At 43.2% G+C, this 15,240-nt stretch overlaps 1 protein-coding gene across 3 annotated transcripts in view; it reads left to right on the top strand.

The window, feature by feature from the left end:
- The first annotated feature begins 762 nt into the window (after positions 1-762).
- The window catches only part of LOC118117226 (netrin-G1), a 59,322-nt gene continuing 44,844 nt past the window's right edge, over positions 763-15,240 (top strand). For 2 of the 3 annotated variants that reach the window (XM_035169292.2, XM_035169289.2), the window contains exons 1-2: positions 2,014-2,486; positions 6,746-7,403. In XM_035169292.2, coding sequence (XP_035025183.1) covers positions 7,158-7,403 — 246 coding nt within the window. In that variant the 5' untranslated portion in view covers positions 2,014-2,486; positions 6,746-7,157. Of the gene's footprint in view, positions 1,222-2,013; positions 2,487-6,745; positions 7,404-15,240 lie in introns of those variants that run through there. The other variant, XM_035169290.2, reaches the window with a different exon arrangement.

Raw genomic sequence — 15,240 nt, 5'->3', positions numbered from 1 at the left:
AACCCTCTGATACAATGTGAGACACTTACCTCGGTGGGGATGAGAGACTTGTTGTCATTCAGCTCCGTTCTCTCCCCCCCCCGACCAAAATCTGCCTTTATCAGAACAGAAACAGCATTGTCACTTTTTAATGGGATGACAGGTCTTTCATTGCATATTAATTTGCCCAGAAATCAATACCGGCTGCGGTGCTGTTTGGGGGAATTTGAATCACTTAGCTGCTTAGTTTACATTCTGCAAAAAGGAGGAAGGAGAAGACTGGAGATTAGATTTGTCTGTGCTGGGTATATGGTTTCTGGAAGTAAGTAAATGATGGAATGAGGCAAACGTGGAAGGTCAAATTGACCCTTTTAAAAATAAGCTGTTTCATTCCAATGGGTCTAATGTTAGATTTTGAGATAAAAATGGAAGAATGTTGGTTGTAAGGTGGGAAGGAAAGAAATGCATGAGTAAACATAAGAGAAGGAGGGAAAGAGGGGAAGGATGGACTGTATTTCACTATAATAAACTACTTACATCACCATCAACTGCTTTAAAACATATTTTTGAATGAGGAACATTTCATCGTGTTCTCTGAAAAACCCAGAAGTTTGCCCACTGGGCGCAGGAGCTGTCCGGGGTGCTGAAAACGAGGAGGTTTCACAAGACGGTTTAAAATCTGTTAAACGTGACAAAACTGGTCTGTTCCTGCTTTTACATTTCTCCTTAAACGGTTTGCAAACAGGGGAGAAAGGAAAGAAAGAGAAAAAGGGGCTCCGGTGCTGGAAGTGAAAAGAAAACACTCCCTTCGCACGCCCATATAGAAATATGAATGAAGATGAAAAGCAGGGGAGATTGTACAAGTCGGTTATTTCGAGGTTCTGGTGGCATCGACATGGGACACGGTCTGCTCAATTACTGCGGTGACCTTCGGCTGGGCGCGGCTGCTCTTATCGTGCGATCCACACCAGTTGTCATTACGGCACAATTAAAATGCGCGTTCAAAGCGACCTGTCAGCGCGGCTGTTCGCCGGGCTGCGTGGCACCCTGTAGTGGAGAGGGTGACATCTGTGACTCCTCGCCAAGGGAGCCCGGTGCACGCACCTTCACTCCAGTTATTCCTGCAGCTCTGCCGGCGAAATCCACCGAATAATTAAACCAAGAGGAGTTTTCATTTTTTTCTCCTTCCCATGTTTTTTTTCCTCAAGCGCACTTTCACTCTCTCACCTTCCTGGATGAAAGGTAAGATCTTGTTTTATTTGTTTTCCCAAGAGCTGTTGAAGCGCTGCTGTAGTGATAATAATCTCTGTCCTCGGGCAAACAACCAAATGATATTGTATTTTCAAACACTGGTTCTTTCTTCTGCTGAGAATCTGTTCTTGCTGCATCCTGATTTTGTTCGACTGTGGATTTCTGCCCTGAGCTCTCGCCTCTGTGAAGTTGCTTTTGGATTCTTTTCTCTCCGAATGCCTCATTTATGGCCATAATAAAAAAAACTCACAGAGTTTACTTATAGTTCGGATTTGCATGGCGTTAGGAAACACTTTGACATCAGTGAGTCTGGAGCTCGCATCTGTGAGAGACTTCTTCGGCTGCTGAGCAATTATCGAGCAACTTTAAATAGAATATTGCACCTTAGCGTCGCTGGAAAAATACGCCGAGTCGTTCCATGCAAGAGTTTGTAATTATTTCCCAAACTGAGAAAATGTGTTTTCAGGAATTTCAAGAAATGTCACTGCAGGATAAAAATGACTTTCTTAGTTTAATCTGCATTTTAAGGCACAACATCAGCCCCGGTGGCACAAATAACTCCAGTGCTTCACTCGCCCCTCGGAATAAATTACTCTCAATATGTGGCTCATTAACTGGAATTTAGGAGGCGCGTAAAACGAAAGGCTGAAGCTGAGGTTCACTAACCAGTCAGTGTTATCTTTAGGACCCGGCGGAGCGCTCACATGTAACTGGACACTGGCTCCGTTTAGGAAAGATGTCTTATCTCCCCCTCTCTCTCTCTCTCTCTCTTCCTCTCCCGTCTTCATCTCGAGCTGAGAAACGACCCAAAGAGTTTCTCCCCGGATGTGTTTTCGTACGCGCTGATGGACTTTAACGACTCTCAGACCTCGGGTGAATCCAAAGTCTTTGTCGTGCGCCATTCCGATGAACGCTGCGCCAAAGGCAGCGCTGCGTAAAGTCAACCCGCGCGTGTGCGAAGCCACACGGAACTCGTCGGCGTTTGTAAGCGCGACAGAGTGAAAGTGTGAACGTGAACGAGTGTCGTTTAGGAGCAGAAGCTGTTTTAGCGAAAGACAAAAGTTGAAAAAGAAAAGTTGGGACGAAGGGAGAACCTCGTGTTGTCCGTACGAATGCGCGCTTCCTGCGCACACATCGCCTTCACTACAATCTGGTGGGAAATCAGAGGAACACTTGAGAGAGAAGTGAGAATCATTCTGCAGCCACGCGCGGTAGATAACTTGTTGAATGAGTTCGTCCCAGGAGCAGATTCACGCGTGAGTATTGTTGCGTTTTGAGTTTTCGGATTGTGCATTTTTTTCCCCTTTTTGCACATCATCGCTTATATGACGATGACAGATGTGACTAAACGAGCCAGAGCAGGGTAATTAGAGTGATCTGTTTCATGGGCGGGTCGTTAACAGTAATCAGGTCTGAAGTGAAAATTAATAAGCAATGAGCGGCTGATATGAGACAGAATAAAACACTGCACAGTTTATCCGCCACGTCTCACCGTGTCCTCTCTTTACGGAGTTTAATGAGGAGACTGTGTTGGGTGAGATATGGGAGCTCGTAAATCTGGATTTGCCTTCGTGTCCAGTTAACGTGAAGCTGCTGTTGTGTTAAACGTGTCCTCATTAGCACGAGTCGTTTTTCACATGAAATAGTGTCACTTTAACCTGTTGCGCAGCAGATCAGTAAAGTCACATGTGTGCCTCGCCTCTGCGCAAAACGTGACCCAGAACACAACAGACAAAGCTTAATTATCCAAACTACAGCACATGCTTGCTCTCTTTGCGTCTTAATTCAAATCTGGCGTTTGACCAAATCAAATGTAGAATTCTCTGACTTTTGCTCTGGTTCTCCGTCCTGCGATTCTGACTGCATGAATGTTACAATGTCCTGGATTTTAAATATTTGCAACATGCTCTGCATTTTTTGCATTTTAGTCGTTCTGGAGAGGAACTTTGAATAATGCATGGCAGCAGATTTACGTGGGCAGTGGTGTAAGGCTGGCTGGACTCCGTACAGAGGGACCCTCACTTTGTCACAACCACATCTTCTCTGGGAGAAAAGGCTCTTTGCAGGAAAGCACAGCCTGCCTTTGTTGTCAATAAGAAAGCAAAGTAATGGGGCTTCAGTTTCCCAGGTCACAGGTGCAGCCTTGAGACATTATTTGTATGTTTTATGTACTTACAGATCAAGAGCAGGACGGTTGCTATTCAGAGAGAGAGGGGGACAAAGAAATAGAGTGGGGAGGAGAAATAGCAGAGCTGCGAGGTTGAATGAGGGACCCAGAGAGAGGGAAGAATGAAGGAGAGAAACACAATCAGAGGAGAAATACGTGCCAGTACAGACATGCTTGTGTTTGCCAGTTGATCCCACTGTGACTCGTATGGAAGGGTTGGTCCTTGGCTCGGGGAACGTTGGAAGCATTAACCAGTTTATTGTTGCACTCATCAACCAGCCACAAAGCATCAGTCTGCTCACACTGGCAGCGGATCAGGAGTTATTGGTAGGAAGTCAGCAAAATCAATAAACACAACGAGGCGGCATTGCATGTGTGCAAATCCCAAAATCCTTCCTTTCGACGCAGGATGGCGAGACAAGAAAAAAAGCAATTGTTGCAGGATGAATAACAGCGAGAGCTTGAGTCTGTCATGTCAATATCTTTGGTTTGGTTTGTTTTTCTTCATAAACAGTATTGAAATTCATATTATAATCAGCATGGAGCAAAACAGCGAATCTGATGTTCTGTAGTTCAGCACCACGGACAGTTCCCCCTCCACGTTGGGAGCCCCCCCCCCCTTCACGAAGACAAACTCGGAGACAGACAGCAAAGCCACACTTTAGTTGGATTACTATAAAATGAATGGAATACATCCGCCATGCTTTATAGGAGTCTGGCTGGGAGTTTGTAACCAATATGAGCCACGGGGCACGGCTGCCTGCTGACTTTTAAAACACTCTGCCATGCATGAGCTGCCTAGGGGATGGAATGCAAGCGGACACAAGGGGGTGTTTCAGAGGCTTCAAAAACAAGTGAGGAGAAAGAGACTGAGAGAGAGAGCGAGAGAGGAAGGAAGAGATAGGCAGAGAGCGAGCGAGAGAGAGAGAGAGAGAGAGAGAGGTGGTCACCCTAAGCTCTAAACCCCCCTCCCGCATATGGAGGGCTGCTCAAATATTGATGACTTTTAATATAGAATCTGACCTCATATTTTTCTCGGCAAAATTATGACATTCCTGAGTTTCTGCCTCACATTCGGAGCTTGTGGTGGAGATGCAGGGAAAGGAGTGTGTGTGGGGGGGCAAGGGGGAACCAGAGTCGGAGATTGTAATATTGCTGTATATTGCATTTTTAGCTTTGTGAAAAGAGCCTGATGTTATGAGATAGGAGGGACAGCGCAAAGGGAGATTCACAGTTATTATAACACAAGCAGACACAGGATGCCGCTTCCAGTGATGTTTCTGAATCAACGCAGAGGGAGTGGCTTTCTTAAACTGGTGTCAGAACACTTATTGTGCGTGGGAATATTGTCTCATCATAAGACATATACGTTTTAATCCTTTTTTTTCTCCATTATTGTCTTCTTAGTAGTGCTTTAACGCTGAATTAGATCTGTTCTTGGGGGTTTCGCTGAAGATCCCTCCACCTGCCTCTCATGTGTATGGATTTCATTCCTCCAGGTGTCCATGAATCAAAACCAATATTCCTGTGGTTAGCTCCATTAGCCGTGGCTTATTAGCTTTGAACGTCCCCTATTAAATAAAAATAAGATAGGGCGACCTCCACCACCCTGCTGCTGGTACCTAATTTGACTGCCTTTATAATGAAAGTCAAGCTCTGTATAATGAATTAGGGTGTGTGTGTGTGTGTGTGTGTGTGTGTGTGTGTGTGTGTGTGTGTGTGTCCCTCTGACATATGTGTTATATATATTCATCACGCCTGAGCTCCAGCCGTCTTATCGAATTTGTAATTGCCCTCCTCTTAGAAATCTTGTTAACTGACACGAGCACATTTTAAGAGCCAAACTTTCTCGCTCTTGGTCCCTTTTTCCCAATAGAGGTCTGTCAAATGAAGCCTCCCATCCATACCTGCCAACATGCCTACCTTTGAAGGGTCTGCCGAGTCTGAGCAGCAGCACAGATAATTTCTCCGGCTCAGACGAACGTCTTTCATTACAGTTGTAATGTATTCAGGCCCGGAGTCATTTCTCTAAAAAGGGGCATTAGGTTGGAAGCAGGAGAAGCAGTAATTGCCTTAGATGTGGTCAAAACCGATTCAGTGCTCGGTTCCAAGATAAGATCGCAAAAAATTAGAGCACTAAATTCTAATGCCTGGATGTGCCAGCAGGGAGCAGAGGAACCTGCCTGTGTGTGAGGCACAGCAACACATTAAGGAGAGTTCATGTTTCCCACATTCTCGTAAGACTTTTTATTAAGTTTCCTGCATTAATTAATTTGATTTGACAGAAACCTCAATCTTTTTTGACACAAATCCAAACACAGCTCTTTTTCTCTGAACGTCAAAGTCTCTTCACATCCTTTCAACCCTCAGGTCGTGGGAATGTCTTTTGTTACAGCCGCAGCCTGAAGGGGAAAGAATGAAGCAACTGACCGGAAAGTCACTGACCCAGCTGCGTGTATCAGCTCCGGGAATCTGGTCAGAGAAATGGAAGGAGGAACGCTTTTTTCCCCTTCAACAAGTGCTGCCGACAGTGCCCCTGAGCAAGGCATTTAGCGAAAGAATAAAAGAAATGTTACACTGTGAATGCGTATTTGCTGGAACTGTACATGTTTGTGAGAATTATGCCCCTACACAGACAGGAGGTTAAACTTAGCACATGCCTCTGAGCAGCGACTTCTGGGAACATTAACTTCGGCCGTCTGAGCTCATTGACAGTAACTTAACTCCTATTTACAGTGTCGTTACTGTGTGTGAGGTCGGCCGCATACAGCTGCTCCACTTTATTCTCCCCACTACCACACGCGATTTGTACGTGAGACATTGAGATGCTGTGGGTCTCCGCTGACGGCTGCCAGGCACCATTACCTGACGAGTTAGGCCATTTGACTGATGGGTTGTGATAGCTCGGAGAAACGTACAATCCCTCAAATAGACCATTTCTGTCTCCCAATTTTACCCTAATATTTCCCAAATGCCTCGGAAGGCATCTGGACAAACACGCTCGACTATAAAAGAGCAGGAGTCGGGGAAAAAAGCAATAACTTAAATGCAGTGACTTGACACATGGAAATGAGCCTTTTTGTATGAAAATCAAATGGAGATTAGGCTTCGCGGAACAAGCTTGATTTGAATTGTATACGGTGATTTGGACACGGTTATTATTGAGGGGACCCTGCGTTGTGTTAACATTATATACAGGCAGGTGCTAGTAGGAAGTGAGACCCTCTATTTATACGCCTCAGTGCCCCTTTAACCGTGTTAATATTTCAGTCCAGTGTTTCTGATGTATTTTATGCTTTCGTGTGATCTGTGTTATTCACCAGGCCGTCTTTCTCCTCTGTTCTTCAGGATGCCGCTTGTGGCAAAGAAGCACAACTGACAGGAGATCAAGCGACGACATCTGACAGCCGCTGACTTATGAGGAGTGTCACTCCCCTCTTCTCATCTCCTTTGACCGTTAGTTGACCCTCTCATCAACACTTCTGAAGGAGCTCACTCGGTGACACACCTCATCAGCCGGGCAGAAGTGGCAGCAATCAAAGACAAAGTAACCGAATGGGGGCTAATCGTCGCCTGGAGCTGCTGACACAGAAGTAGCAACATGCTGCCACAGTTTCCAAATCCTCCACTGCACCGTTCAGAGCTGCGTTTAATTTAGAAAAACTCTCAGTCATTGTGTTGCCTCTGTGACGAAGCGGCAGCTGCAAAGTGAAAAACAGAAGAAGAATTCCCTCAGAGATCATTCAGAACGAGACCAGCGATGCTTTGGCACGTTTTGTTCACGCTGCAAGCCGTCTGCACCAGCGTGGCCCTTACCATGCAACATTACCCGGCGGCCTGGGGACACTATGACGTGTGCAAGTCCCAGATCTACACGGAGGAGGGCCTGGCATGGGACTACATGGCCTGTCAGCCGGAAGCCACCGACATGACAAAGTACCTGCGAGTGGCCCTCGACCCCCCAAACATCACGTGTGGAGATCCGCCAGAAACGTACTGCGCTTTGGTGAGTCGTAACCTCGCCTGTCCCCTGATGGAGACAAATGAGGCTGTAGGCAGGATCTCACGGCGCACTGGGTCAGGGATAGAGAGCAGCACATACAAGGCGATGTGCGGCCGCCGCAGAGATTAATGTACACGCTGACCCGCTGTGTATTAGGATGCAAGTGCAGCAGACAGATGCACACATGTACTCACTGAAATGTGTTATTATATATAAACATATATTGTATGTGTGGGTACATAGTCACTCAGACACAGGCTTATGGGAAGGTGTGTGTGTGTGTGTGTGTGTGTGTGTCGCCTCTGCGGACAGGCAACACATACACACGTATGTTATGACGTTTGTCATATTTCCAAAACAACTGATATTTTCCCGTCAAATATTTCTTCTGTGGACGAGCGAAATTATTTAGATGCAAAGGAAATAACATCAACTTTTTCATTTTTGCAAAAACTTTCCCTTGAAAGATTTTTTGTGTTCTCCTGCAAACATTTGCATACAATTGTGGAAATAAAACCTTATTTTTTCTTCTCATCTAAATATATTTTTCGCATCGGTCTCTTCAGAGGCTCCTTAGAAAAGCAGCAACAGTCAATTTGTATATGTTTATAGAAATATATCAACTATGGGACAATATTGTGAAGCTAGATTTTCTCACCAAACCCAAACATGCAAAGTAGCCTACATGCAAATGCACAAATGACTGCAAACACACACACACACACACACACACACACACACACACACACACACACACACACACACAGAGTCAGAGGGAGGATTACCGTTAACGATAACAATTACACAGTTATTATGTGCCGCATGCTCAGTGCAGTGTTCAGCATCTTGTTCCATTGGCCCTTATCAACCATTACCAACAGTTCAACCCCGGGTTGCATTTGTTCAGAATCACACTCAATGGAAGCAGCGAGAACCCATGGACTTTAAAGTGCTTTATTAGAAGTCGTGCACATGCCCGCTGAGAGCTCCTGCAAGTAAATATTAACCAATTAAAATGGGCATCTTTTAAAAGGGAGAGTTTTTATTCTCGCGGCTCCAGATGGCATTGAGACATTTAGTGCCACCGTAGGATGAAAAAAGAGCCGGTCTCCAGTCGCGTGTGACGTTCTGTTGAGCTTTATATCAAAACAAAAACCTTTATCGGCCTGTAAGATTATCCTGAATACACAATATTAACATAATGATGGAACACAAAGAGCCACATGGAGACAAAGAGACATCAGAGTCGGTAGAGAGATATTTCATTTCACTACAGTAACTGTTGGTAGTTAGAGATGTCACTTTATTGTCCATGTTTCCCTATTGATTTTTTTGGGAGATATAATAAAAATTACAGTATATTCTAGACCTACACCTTATTTTTTCTTTAATACATATTGTAAACTGAAAAGTTTAGTTTAGTTATTACACATACACATCGTTACCCAGCTCATATATTACTCTGTGTGGTTGTAACTACTAATGTCTGGGGACAAGAGGATAATCAAATTACTTTGCTGGCCTTTGCTCTGATTTTAAATTACTCAACAACGGTGATGATACATTACAGCAGCATCTACCTTGATGTTGAAAGAGAGATGATGATGGTGCTGGAGCACCGAATTATCACATGATAAAATCCCCTAATCTGTTCCTCGTGACATTGGTGTTTGATCCTGATTGTTCTGGCACTGTGACGACGACACAATAATAGCTGATGCTACATCCCCAGTTAGCTGTTGCTGCACCGTTTAGCATCTGAGTTTCCTGCAGTGTTTGTTTCAGACGGTGATCATTTGGTCGCTTCACCAGTTTGGTGCCAAAATACATCGACAGCTATTGGATGGATTTCCATCAAACTTGGTAAAGATGTTCTGATTCCCCCAGAGTCCTACTGACTTTGTTCCAGAGCTACTATAACTATATAACATTGATTGCTGTGAGATGGGCTGGCACAAGACGTCCATGTGTCCCAGATGATGAATCTTAACAACTTAATGAATTCCTTTCACTTTTCATCAAGCATTTCCTTGACATTTGTAATTTTGAGTAAAGAGTCTAGATTCAACAGATTGCCATTAAATTTAATGCAGATGTCAATGTTCCCCTCAGTCTGGACTTTAATATTCTGATGATGCCTTCTGTTTCCAACTGGAGCCATCTTCAGTTAAAATCTCAATTACTGTTCGAGCATAATTCTCTAGTTCGAGCATATTAGCAAATGTTAGCATGTTCAAATAAATAGTGAACCTCGTAAACATCCGAATATTAACATTGCCATTGGGAACATGTTAGCATGTTGACTTTGTGTGGGCTGACAAAGACACATTGCATCCTAGACTTGCAGAGAATTATCAAATAATATGAAAATTAAATTGTATAAATCAAAAATATCCAAAGATCCTTCATCTTACTCCCTGAAAAATATCTTTTGACAGGTTTACGCCTAGACAGTGATGCCATAATTGATCAAGGATGATTAGAAAATCCAATAGCTCAACTGGGCAATTTTAATTTAATTTAAGTATAATCACAAATTAACAAAATGCACAATTTGTATTTCTGACACTGGCCAAATCCCTGCAGGGTGATAAGGTACAAAGAATAGTGACCTGTCGTAACTGAATATAACTGGTGTTTTTCACCTCATGTGTAGAATGAAGCGGTTCTGTCCCCATGTCTCTAAACACGTTCCATCACGCTGTAACCTGACTTCACACACGTCCCAACATCTGATTGATAGTTTATCCATCACCTCTGACATGAATTCGAGGTCATTATCGCTCGGATGAGAACACGAGAACACCGGCTCCTCCTGCACTCACTTAAACAGCTGTTGTGCCTTTGATCTGTTTACATTCTCGGCCTGCACACCGGCAGACTGACACCGGTGACCTTATCCACCGGTGCTTCCTGAGAGTTTGTTGGAGATGAGAGGAGCGTGCAAATGAGCTCCGTAGCCAATCACTGCGTTGCCTGCGGTTGCGGCTCCGGTCCACTTTCCCCAGGAGTGGGTTTGCCTCATATGGGTTGGTCAAAGAATCCTACATGGCTCAATCCCCCCCACTCCTCTTTCCTTTGCACTTATGATTCCCATCCCTGTCGCCCAAGGATGTTTTTTTGTCAAAACTAAGCTCTGCCAAATATAGTTACGACAGTCTGTGCTCATGAAAGGGGCATTAATCATTCAACAGTGGATATTTTACATCTGAAGGCTTGAGGTTGTTTCATCTTCGGATGAACTGGTAAAGATATTTTGCTTTTGGTTCAGATTCTAGGTGTGTTTTTCTCTCTCTCTCTGTTAAGGACGAGTGATAAAGAAGGTCCAGGAGAAACGGTGTCTAGGGCAGGTGTTCTGGCTCAGGAAGTTAGCCCTGGTTTTATTTTTAGCTGCAGACCTTGAGGGGTTCTTCAAACCGTGTTGGTATTAAGGCTGTTCACATGTGGTGCACTGTTCCACTGTGGCTCAATATCATTTAATCAGCAGATTACTACTCTAACATGCAAAGGTAAAATAGATTTTACTGTATATAACTCCATAATTTTAATTACTCTACAGTTAGAAAGATAAGTGACAAGGTTGTTATTAGCTTGTTATTGCTTAATTTGTATAAAACAAGTATAAAACAAAAATAGTGACTGTTCCTGTTTTAATGAATGGCAAAAAGACATTTAATATTCAGCTCTAACACAAATTACCTTATTAGATAATAGCAAAGACAGTTTTTACACTCCAGCACCACGTGGGTCCTAATGAACAAAAGCTGTTAATGCAGAAGAACCTCTGCTAAAAGACATCTGCGGCGAAAACCTCTCATAATCATCTCTGATATGGTTAACAGGCACAAGAGTGTTTTTAATTACACCACTTCTCTCACCCTCTAAAGTCCAAATCGGGTTGGCTTTGGTTAATTTAATGGCAATTCACAAAAGTGGAAGGCCATTAAAGCGCTTTCATTGAGAAAAGAGGTTTAATTTTCATGCACTTAAACCAAATCATTTCGTGGCTGCCAAGTAATGGCCATGGACGTGTTTACTCCACAAAATATGAATAAGTGTTTGGCAGACGGCTGCCACGCTCTTACATTTTTGAATATGCTGCATAAATAAATTACGTTTTGTTGGAACAGACCACCCTGTCAAATATTCCGGCTGCCGTGAGGAAGTAGTGTTTGAATCACGACCCGACTAATTAGCAACTTTTCACCCAGTGGTTTGAAACGAGGAAAATCTTGGAAGACAAATTCCAGAGACGCTCTGCTGTTGCTCTGGATCCAAATGAGAGAACGTGAGCTTTGAGTCAGGGAGTCAACGGACCACACCCTCCACGGTATCTGCAGCCATTCATCTGCGTTATGTCGGTAATTGTATCAACATCTGTGAGAGTGATTCGGCCGCGACGTTTATTCCAGCTCCTCTGAGTCTTACCGGGTAGAGGCTTGTAACGCCACTGAACTTTACTCAGTTCTCACAGAATGGATGAAAGCAGTTGTGGCTGCCAGTTCACCACACGGCCCCCTCTGAGGCTTAGAGGGGAAAGACAAGACGAGAGCTCCCACTAAGCTGCTCCGAGACTGCCATGTTATTGACAGTCAATGCGGCAGACTTATCTGTGCCGGCAATGACGGAAGCCATTGTGAACTTTCAATCTGTGCCTTACATGCCCACAAGAACTGATGTAATGGACTTTAGAAAGAGAACTAGATAATCGACTTCAGAGAAAGGGAAGTAACCTTTGCTGCAGTGGCTGTGAGGTCATGGACATAAAAAGCGAGTCGACAGAATGGCAATTGAGACGACTCTGTCTCCCACAGAATGTGCTCGAGAGCTATACCTGCTTGGCTTCTTAAATGTTCGAGGAAACATAATTACTACCTGAATTAAATTCACTGGCACATTTCCTTTCCGGTCTGGAAGTTTGTGCCCCGAGGTTGCAGTTTAGTGCTGAAACAGCTGAAAACGCATTTAATTGATTTTATTGTGATTCAAGTTGGTTTTGAGTTCTCAAATGTTCAACTGTTCATGTCATTGTACCCGAAAGCAGTTTCAGATCAGAAAGCACTGTGGTGTGTTGTTATAGAGAGTGGGCAAGGAATATTTTGTTGTTTGACTGAAGGCTTAAGCTTCTACGTTAAGAAATACCTTTGTTTCAAACGATGTGACCGTCAATGCCCACAAACATCCAATGCTTCCTTTATGTTGGCATGGTTGTTAAGCAATAGATCCACTAGAGGGCAGCACATCGGCAAACGGTTTCTGACAACAACAACAAACATGGCGACAGTGGAGGAGGTTGTGGTTATGTACCTCTTAGGAAATGTGTTGTTAACGCCTGTCGTCAAACTTGCCAACACGCAAAGTTTCTTCAAATAGTTCCGACATTGTTTGAATTTCAACCGTATCGAACGTTGAGTATAAATTTGCCTTTACATGACTTGTGGATTTTTGTTCACTCTCACGACTTTAACAAATCTTTTTTGTTAGTTGCAGAAGGAACTCAATGAATCAACGCAATTAAGCTATCACCAATGGATAAATTAAGGATACAACTAAGAAACAGAACTCCTTAAGCAAACAACAGAGCCCAGTTATTTCTTCTCAGGAGCTGGAGGAGACTAAACCAGAGCTAAAACAGGAGAGAAAATATCAAACGTGACTCCAGCTAAATGCTAAAAGTGCTCTCTATCTGCTGAATGTGCAAATAGGCAACTAATCGCTAATGTGTTTGCAGGGTGATAATTTGTCAAAGCTGCTATTACAGCTAGTTTCTCTTCCCCCAAATGGCCAAGAAATCTATTAACGCAGGTTTACGCTTCAAGTGTTTCAAGTCGCTCGAACAAAGAATGAAAAACCTGCTTAATTAATTAAAGCAGAATGGGAGGGACAATACTTAGACAGTAAGAAGTTTGCAGAAAAATTTGACTTGTTATATTGATAAAAATGCTAATTCTTGGTCGCCTTAAATGTTCTAGAATAGTTGTATTGGAAGATAATATCAGGGTTGAGTGAGTTGACCTGATGAGACTCAAAATGAGGATTGATCTACTCTTTGTGTTGTACTCCTGGTATAATACACTCTGTGGTTTACTCTGTAGAAAGCAGTAAATTGAGGTCTCTGACATCGAGTTGTCGTATTCTGCAGTGGTAGCTCCGACAATTTTTCACAACCACAGCCTGAAATGACACTTCATTTGGGATTGTCAGCAGAAAGTATAGGTTTCTGTTGTTTTTTTTACACTATCTAGTCCATACATTTTCCAAAACCACAATGTTAAGACTCAACATAAAATGCTTACTATATGTATCATATAGTGCTAGTCTAGTTAAGAGGAATTGATTCCTTACACAGCCCTTATCTTTGCCAGTTTGAGTATCAGTATCATGAACACAGTGTCAGTTTGTAGTCGCTGAGACATCCAGGCAGTTCAGAGGTCAAACTGAAACTGCCATTGCCCCTCTTTGATCTCTGTACCCTTCTTTCTTGGGGGGGGGGGGATCCACTCATCCATATATTTGTTTGGAGACAGGGAACAGTTGGAGCGTTTAGCTTCCTGTCACCCCGGTGCCCTTGACTCTGTTCTGAACTGGCCCTGCCCAGCACATCATCACCGCACCACTGCGTACTAAGACACCGAGATGACATGCAACATGTCCCCTGACTCCAGGAGAGGGGGAGTCATCATTTATTCTTTCACTCGCCTGCCACCTCTTTTGCTTCGTGGCTTTTTAATTTTCTCCGTCCTTTGTTTTCTGTCAACTGATGATGCATAATCTCCGTGGCTTGTTTGAACACGGGGAGGTTGGGCGCTCCATGCGAGGTGAGCACTTGACTGATAGAGATGCGTATGTCTGCATTATTCCCCGGGATCTGTGACAGGTTAATTCTTAGAGAGTTGTAAATACAAAGACATGAATTATGCATGGGGGTATAAAAAGAAAGTGATGGGCTTTGTGGTTCGACTAGACAGAAGTCTTTCTGGACAGCTTAACATTTGAATGCATGTTTGCTGTCTGAAATGGAGCGCATAACTATTTGCATAAGTGCCTTATTCTTTTTGGAATTTCTCCCCAAAGAAGGTATAATACTTGAAAATCCAGTTTGGGGATATTTTCACGTAGGTATATGCAGGACTAGTGCTTTCTCAGCAGAAATCATAATAATTGCAGTTTTTTTGCCTTTTTGTTGCCCATAATCTTAACATTACAAGAATGTCAAGATGTCTTGTACTAATGCAAATGTTGTTGGAAATCCACATATATTCCCTTAACCGTTTTAGTTCCCTATTATCTGCATTGAAATACAAATTGCTTTATAAACAGTTCTATTTCAGTCTACAAACTGCTTTGCATGGCAGACTGTCAAACCTTGATATTAGTGAAAGTGAACACAACACAGCCGGGGTCAAGGCAGATTTAATTCAAACAACGCAGGGAGTAGATTTGACAGAACTATTAGAAGAGGTGGCGTAATAATTAACACATGTTCACACGACGTTACAACCCACAGTGTTTTATTTTTCACGTCTTGTGTAAATCCTTCCAGTCATAAATCACGTATTTCATGGTTCTCAGGACATCTGGGCTACGCAGGGTTTTCCATTCAGTTTTTTATGAAGTATTTAAGATTAGGCTTTTAGTCATGATTGTTCCCACCACTTTGTTCCAGACTAAAAAAAAATCTCAACATCTTTTGATTCATTATCCAATAAATCTAAAAAACAGTTCAGCCGATTTCTCAATGACAAAAACACCTGCTCTGGGTCGACTATTTATGTTTATTTGTTCATTTCGTTCATTTCGAAGACACAGTTGTTTTGAAATTGTCTTTTTTCAACATCAA

This window comes from Hippoglossus stenolepis, chromosome 11 (genome assembly GCF_022539355.2).
Source record: "Hippoglossus stenolepis isolate QCI-W04-F060 chromosome 11, HSTE1.2, whole genome shotgun sequence".
In the NCBI taxonomy this organism is placed as follows: domain Eukaryota; kingdom Metazoa; phylum Chordata; class Actinopteri; order Pleuronectiformes; family Pleuronectidae; genus Hippoglossus; species Hippoglossus stenolepis.
Note: the sequence above shows the minus strand (reverse complement) of the source record. Positions and strands in the feature narration are given on the sequence as shown.